This window comes from Pinus tabuliformis, chromosome Q, assembly GCF_031772625.1.
Source record: "Pinus tabuliformis cultivar Carrire ecotype Pingquan chromosome Q, CPIR1, whole genome shotgun sequence".
Classification (NCBI taxonomy): Eukaryota; Viridiplantae; Streptophyta; class Pinopsida; order Pinales; family Pinaceae; genus Pinus; species Pinus tabuliformis.
The window spans coordinates 1,037,017,951-1,037,025,724 of NC_142296.1; the positions used below are offsets into that span (position 1 = coordinate 1,037,017,951).

The 7,774-nt window shown below is 43.0% G+C and overlaps 1 protein-coding gene across 1 annotated transcript; it reads right to left on the bottom strand.

Moving 5' to 3' along the window:
• Positions 1-1,764: 1,764 nt before the first annotated feature.
• On the bottom strand, positions 1,765-7,292 carry LOC149223035 (uncharacterized). The gene is made up of 4 exons (XM_089387764.1): positions 6,597-7,292; positions 6,109-6,500; positions 4,769-6,010; positions 1,765-4,366 (listed from the first exon to the last, which is right to left on the bottom strand). The coding sequence occupies exons 1-4, from the start codon at positions 7,290-7,292 to the stop codon at positions 1,765-1,767; spliced, it is 4,932 nt and encodes a 1,643-aa protein (XP_089243890.1).
• Between the last annotated feature and the right edge of the window lie 482 nt (positions 7,293-7,774).

Sequence of the window (7,774 nt, forward strand, 5' to 3'; positions counted from 1 at the left end):
CATAGTAACACAATACCATCAACTTCAAAACTAGGGATCAACACGTCTGTCGAGATACCTTGGTCAAACACATAGGCTCAAGTACCGAGGACTAACTACCACGGACCAAAGGGAAGCTTCTCGACATGTACGCTCTTTTCTGTTCATGAAACTGCGTGTATACGCGACTTCGTATATAGCGAGCCTGCGTATCCGTGACTTAGTATATAGTGTACCAGCGTGTATACGTAACTTGGGCTTAATGAACCTGCGAATATGAAATTTCTCTTCATTCTTGTAGTCTGGACTGAGATCTGTCATCAAAGAGAGTTGCCATCAAGGACAACACCTGTATCGTAGCGCCACACTTGTGCCAAAATGCCAACAATCCAAAAGTGTTATGAATACAGAAATTAAATTGAAAAATTATAAAGAGCAAAAACCAAAAAAATTATGTACCTGGTACGATAACTTCTTCCTCTCCTCTTTCTCCTCTTATTTCCATCTCTATACTTTTTTCAACATCATAAGCACTATATTGATTTTTTTTTGCTTCCCACTTTCATCATTCTCTATTTTACAATCTCCATCATTAGTCATTTTAGTAAACACTTTGACAATTAAGAAATATGAACAAAATAGTATCCTTTTTTTTTTTAGACAAAATTCAGTTGCTATATTATGAGCTGAAAAAAGGAGTCAGATCTCCATACATACAATACTTTCTGGATATCATGGATCAGAGGAATTACAAAATGGGTCCCTTCCTTGATCCTTGTTCTAGTAGTTCTGCCTCTGAAACTTCCTAAACTACTGTAAATCCTAACATATTGCAAAGACCAAAATTTACAGCTACACAACATATTTAATCTATTTCAATATGACTGATCTGCCTAGCCGTGGACTCTTCCGGATTTGGGTCTGGATCCATCTGCTTTGCACTGGAGGAGCTGGGGGCATCCTTAATCTTTTTGTCCATCATGTACTTTAGGATTGCAATCGACTCTTCTGCATGACTACAACGATTCGCCAAGTTTCTGAACTGCTCATGGAGAGAGGACACTCTGTGCAAAAAAAGATCAATTTCTGCCCTGTATTTCTCATTAAGTATCCTATACTGTGCTTCCATTCTTGCCTCCAAACTCTTGACCTGGTCCTCCAGGATGCGCTGTTGCGCCCTTACCTCCTCAAATTCTGCTTGAAGGTCTGCGCAGTGAAGGCAGTCTTCTGATCGGTCCATATTTGTCTCAGGCGATTTCCTGCTTGAAGTCTCAGCTACTGAAACTCGAGTCTTTTGAGCACTAAGTCGATTACAGCAGGTTGAAGTCTCAGCTACTGTAACTCGAGCAAGCTTAATGGATGGCCGATTCTTTTGAGCACTAAACCGATTACAGCGGGTTAAAATGAGAAGGATGGGAGCATTGAGGTGCTGATGCTCACACAAACATCTTTGCTTAACACTTTGAAGAGATCTATTCTCTGATGTATAAATAGAGTTAAACTGCGCGCTTCGAGGGCGGGAAGATGTCAAACTGAGCATCATGGGACTATTGCATATCCGCAGAGTGGTCAGATGCAAATCCCGCATAGCATGAAGGGTCGTTCTGAAAGGACAATTCTCACCTGAAGGCTTGTGGCTTCCCATGCGTTGAGGCGAGTTCCTGATTGCAAATCTGAGCAAAATCCTACCCACATTACCTATTCTGTCACCGGCACGAATTACTTGATCTATCTCACTGATTCTGTCAGCTGGAGATCGCCTGCTGTTGACTAGATATGTAAGAATCATGGTAGCGGTTGGAATGTCACGCTGGAATTACAGCTCAGACTGCCAATGGGCCTTTCGCATGCTTTGCTGGCATGTTTATCCGCTTCCTTGTTCATACTATGGAGGATGTGATAATAATTAACCTCTTCCATTGTCGCGTGAAGGATTTGATTTCGTTGATTTATCTGTTGGAGGAGAATATTTGGTGTACTCTGTCGGTGTGCCATAAGCCGAATGATTATTGAGGAATCCCCGAACACCACTGCCTTCTTTATCCCAAGTTTGATTAATTGGGTGAGACCCTGGAACAGGGCTAATCCTTCAGCTCTGTTGTTGGAGTTCTCCCCTAGTCCCCACTCATAATGAAGGATGCAGTCTCCGTTTGCATTACAGATAAGGCCCCCTGCACCGGCCAGACCCGGATTCGACTTAGATGCGCCATCAAAGAATAAGCAGAACCTATTGCAGTTACTCAGCCAGTTGGAGAATTCCTCTTCTTTTAACCTCAGTTTCCATGCGCTTTTTGCTTCTTTTGCCTTTGTCCCCCTCCTGCTGGTTTCCTGAGCACTGGATATGTTCTCCAGAACGTAGCTGAGAAGATTTCTCTCCTCTATACTGTAATTTGTTGCGTCAATTTTGCCGCTGGTGTGGTTTGTAATTGATTCTAGAGCCAACATTTTAGCTTTGTGGCAAATTTTCCTGGTGCTGAAGCCTTTCTCCTGGAAAACCTTGCCATTTCGTGCTAACCAGATGCGCCATAGAAGTGTGAGTGGTATGGTGTTCCATACTCTTTGAGCCAGTTTGCTTCTTTTCTCTTTCCAAGGACAGTTCTTCCTCCATTTATAAATCGTTTCTGCGATGGTGGTCTGGGGCTCCCAGGGTGTTTCTCCCATTGAGGCCATTTTCTTCCAGCATTCACCAGCCACCGGACATTCTATAAATAAATGCTGCATCGTTTCCTCTGATCTGCAACAGTTTGGACACCTGGATGGGCCCATTATGCCTCTTTTTCTTAGATTTTCCGTTGTTAATGTTTTCCCTTTCAGAAGAAGCCAAATGAAGAACTTAACCTTGGGGGGTGCCTCTGCTCTCCATATTATTTTCCAGTGGTTCCAGAATTCCAGTTGATAGGTGCTGTCACAGAGGTATTGATGTCCAGCTTTTACTGTGTATTGTGTTCCAGTTGGATCCCATCGGTACCCATCCAGTGTGCCTTCTTGAACCGGAGCTTTGCTGTGGAGGAGCTTCTTTAGGGCGTTGAGGCTGGTTTCTAACACATTGGGGGGATCCGGGAATTTCCAGCCTATCCAGGCATGAGTGTGGGTGTCCCATTTTGATATTTGGGACAAGTAGAAGAGTCCTTTATCATTAAGCCAGTTTATGACAGGGATTGCCTCTGCTTTTGATCCCATAGGTTGCTGCCCGAGGATTTTGTCTTTAGAGAAATTGATATTGTTTCCCCCGCCTGGGACCTTAGAGATATTTTGATACATAAATGGTATAGCCTTCTTGCAAAGTTGCCAGATTTTTGTGCAGTCTCTGTTAGGAATATTAGCCTCCAAAAGCTGCTGCCTTGTACAGTTTAAGTATTTTACCTCCAAAACCTTCTTCCACCACACTGTAGGCCCTGTGATCAATCTCCATACAATTTTTGCTCCAAGGGCCAAGTTGAGAAGCTTTGGGGATCTGATGCCCAGTCCTCCTTTTTCCTGAGATTGGATTATATTCTTCCAGCTTACTAGATTGAATTTGTTTTTATCCGTTTTCCCTCCTTGCCAAAGAAAGTGTCTGAGTACTCTTTCCATTTTCTGATGGAAAACAACTGGAGCTTGATATAAAGAAAAACGGTATATGGGGAGAGATGCAATACCTGATTTTAGGAGAATTAGCCTTCCTGCTGGGTTCAACCACATTGTGCCCCATTGCTGCACTTTCCTCTTTATTTTGTCAAGGATCTCATTCCAGGTATCAGCTTTCAAGGGTCCCAAACTTACTGGCATTCCTAAGTAGGAGAAGTGGTTCCAGATTAGACTGCAGGAAACTCCAAATATGCTTGCAATACTGTGAATGGTATGATTTGTTGTATTCCATCCATAAATACAACTTTTTATCTGGTTGACTTTCCCTCCTGAGTAATCCATGAATTGGTCCAAGAGCTTCTTGAATCGCCTTGCTATTGTAGTGGATGCTCCTCCTATCAGCAGAGTATCATCTGCAAACTGTGAATGATTGATGTTCTTTGTTCCATGTTCGATCTTGATGCCAGTGATTAATCCTACTCTCCGATTATAGTCCAAGGCTTGACTGAATGATTCAGCCATGAGGATGAACAGATATGGAGAAAGGGGGCAACCTTGTCTGAGACCACGGGATGATTGGAAGGCTGCACATGGTCTCCCATTGATCAAGGGGGAGATCCACGGTCCAGTTATACAGGCTGCTATCATAGTGAGGAAGGAAGGATCAAACCCAATTTTATGAAGGACAACATACAGATAGGAGTGCCTTACTCTATCGAAAGCATTTGCAAGATCCAACTTTAGAACAAATCCTTTTTCCTTCCTGGTTAAACTCGAGTGGATGGCCTCTTGTACAAGGAGAATGGAATCAGTAATGTGCCTGTTGGGGAGAAATCCCCCTTGATTTTCAGAAATCAAGGAGGGAAGGAGAGGTTTAAGCCTGGCTGCTAATATTTTTGAGATAATTTTGTAGGCTGAGTTGCATAATGAGATTGGCCGGAATCTCGAGAAGGAGGAAGGGCGATTTTCTTTTGGTATCAAAGCAAGATAAGTGGAATTGGTGAATCCCCCCATTTTACCTTTTTTCATCACCCAACGAATCATCTTTAAGAGATCTTTTTTTATCATTGACCAGTATTCCCGATAGAAGCTAATGGGGAATCCATCCGGTCCTGGTGCTTTGTCAGGATGCAAACTCCAAATAGCTGCTTTGATTTCCTCTTCTTCTACTTCTTTCTTAAGATTGTTGTTCATTTCTTGTGTGACCCCTTTAGGCAGATACTGGAGCATGTTTGAGTAATCTTCTGCGCCTTTGTCTTCAGTCAGAAGTTTACAAAAATGCCTGGTGGCTGCTTCCTTTATAGAATCCTGGGTACTATATCGGTTCCCTTCATTGTCCATTATTGTGCTCACTGTGTTTCTGAGCTTTCGCACAGTGGCTTGTTTATGAAAGTAAGTTGTGTTTTTATCTCCTTCCTGCAACCAAAGTTGCCTTGATTTCAATCTCCACTTTATTTCTTCATCCCTGAGGATTTGGTTCAGCTGTGAATATAATTTACCTTCTTGTTCTTTATTCTGCTGAGATAGCCCTTGCCTTTCGATTCTCTGTTGCACATCCTCTAGATCCTGCTTGATTTTCTTTTTATTCAATTCGGGCTCCTGATAATTGCTTCTTGCCCAGTTCTTTAAAGCCTGCCTTACTCTTTTAAGTTTTGTCTCCCAGATATAACTTGGAGACCCCTCTACATGATGGATCCATGTCGTTTGCACCACTTCTTTTGCAGCTGGTATCCGGTTCCATATTGAGCTATATTTGAAGGGTATGGGCCCTAGAGGGCAGTGGCTTTGGAGAGTTAGAGTTATCGGATAGTGATCAGAAGCCGACATGTTGAGGATATTCGAATAGCCTGTTGAGAAAGTGGAAAGGTATGCTATGCTGATAAGGAATCTATCGAGCCGTTCCATGATGTTGCTGGCACCAATTCTTCTGTTACTCCAGGTATACCTACGGTTTTTGGGCCTGACATCAACTAGATCATGATCCTGTATTATGGTCTCTAAGTGACTTCTGGAAGGATCAGGAGTGAAATTACCTCCTCTTTTTTCATTAGCATGCAGCACTAGATTAAAATCTCCTGCTACAATGAGATTGGTATTCTGATCCATTTCTATGTTTGCTTTCAGAGTGTCCCAGCATATCTCTTTTTCTCTATACTGATTTGGAGCATACACATTATACACCGTTACTGATTGGCCTCCGGTTCTGCTTTCAAGTGTGGTTCGGATCCAGTTTTGTTGAACATTGGTAGAGCTGCACATCCATTTGTTGCTATCCCATAAGGTTACTATGCCGCCTGAGGCTCCTCTTGCCTCACTTATGCTTCCACGGAAATGTTTCTGCTGACTAATTACTCTATTCATTTCACTTTGATCTTGCTTTGTTTCTTGTATAAGCATGATTTCGGGGTTCTCGCTGTGGATTAGATCCTTGAGGGCTGCTAGCTTGGAGGGGTGCCCTAATCCCCTGCTGTTCCAAGATAGGATTTTCATCATGAGATACTAGATATATGGAGAGGTGCTCGCCTCTCATGGCCTTTATTGTTGTTTTCTTTTTCCAGATGCCCAAGAATAAAAGTCTCTATTGGTGTTTGAGTGCCCAATGCTATGTCTTTTTGTGCGCTTTCGTCCCTTTGTTGTTTAGCTGATTTTCTTCCAGGTCCTTGCTTTTTTGGAACATCACTGGGCGCTCCATGATCCTTTGAGGAGCTCCTGGTAATTCTCGAAGAGGGAGGGTCAGGTGGGGGCTGCATGGAGGGGGGAGGAGATTGATGAGGAGGGGGATCAATGGAGGGGATGTCAGGTCCCGATTCAGCCTCAGAAAGGATCGAAAAGGGATTGGAAGAAGGAGGGAGAGGCGGATCGGGTTTCAGAGGGGGAGGGGAAGAAGGGCGCTGATTGGAGGTTCCAGGGACATCAGAATCCATAGGAGATTTGTGAGGAGGCGATGATTTTTTCTTTTTAACAGATTCCCAGTGGCCATCTTGCTCATCATTATCTACATTAACAATTTTTGTGCATCTATTTGCAAAGTGTCCGTATTCGTGGCATACCTTGCATTTAAAGGGTATCTGCTCGTAGTCCAATTGCTGGATATGGCTCCAGTCATCCACTTTCAGCTTGATCGCCTCCGGCAATCCTCGGCCTAGATCGACTTCCACACAGATCCTTGCGCATGCCTGCATGTTGTCTTTGGGTTCACTGCGATCTATGTATTTTCCCACCGCATTTCCTATAGCTTTAACTGAATCATCCCCCCAACAGTGAAGAGGGAGATGTGGCAGCCGTACCCAAACTGGAACAACATTCGGGATATCTAGTTCTGGGTCGAAATCCGGGGTCCATTTGTTGAGGTAGAGGCCCCTGGAGTCCATAAAATATGGTCCGTTCCTGAATATTAGATCTTTGTCCTCCTTTGTCTCGAAATGGAATGTAAAATATCCTCTGCCACAGAATCTGATAGAAATTTTACCCTGAATCTTGTCCGACCAGTTTCGTTCGATCCACCTTTGCACTGTTCTGGGCGATGGCCAAAGTCCTGTAAATTGCCCAATTAATCCTTTCTCTGCTAGGGAAAGGGTTGCCATGCGTGGGATAGCAGGCGGCAGTTGAACTTCCTGTAATATATCAAGTTTCTTTACAAACTTTGTTGCTGCTGGTCGGGGTCGCTGCGGGGGGAGAGATTTTACCAGGTTGGAAAAGGCCCATTGCAGATCCGGATCCCCACGTGATGGATACGGAGGATCCATGATGAGGCGCGATCACAGGCAGCTTCAAGCTCGCGTAGCAGTCTCAGGCTCGCGCAGCAGTCTCAGGCTCGCGCAGATCTCTTAGGGTTTGACTAATCTAATCTGAACAAAATAGTATCCTAAGTATTATAAAAAAAACAATAAAGGAATTTTAGTACCTGAATTTTCCAAGAAGTTAATGGATCCTCGATTTGATAGTTGAAAATATTTGTAATTATTTAACATGATTGTCCATTGTGACTCTGTTTTCACAACACATGAAATTCTTCTTCCATATGTAAAAAAGGCCTTGATTAAATTTGTCATTGCATAAAGAGAAATAACCACTTTTGCATCACTACAATGTTGGTGTTTTTCCAACAAATCCATCCAAAAATCATAATCTCTCTCATTTTCATCAAATTTGTCTTCAAATGTGTGAGAGTATTTTATATCCTCCACAAATTTTAATTCTGAAGTATAGATATGTATAGTAAGAACTA

What these genes read in the sequence shown, in the direction of transcription:
- LOC149223035 (XM_089387764.1), bottom strand. Translation starts at nt 7,292, where the DNA reads ATGGATCCTCCGTATCCATCACGTGGGGATCCGGATCTGCAATGGGCC. An exon ending in AGATACCCTTTAAATGCAAG is followed by an intron (nt 6,501 to 6,596) that starts GTATGCCACGAA and finishes TCTGTTAAAAAG; the next exon opens with AAAAAATCATCGCCTCCTCA. An exon ending in ATAGAGACTTTTATTCTTGG is followed by an intron (nt 6,011 to 6,108) that starts GCATCTGGAAAA and finishes TTGGAACAGCAG; the next exon opens with GGGATTAGGGCACCCCTCCA.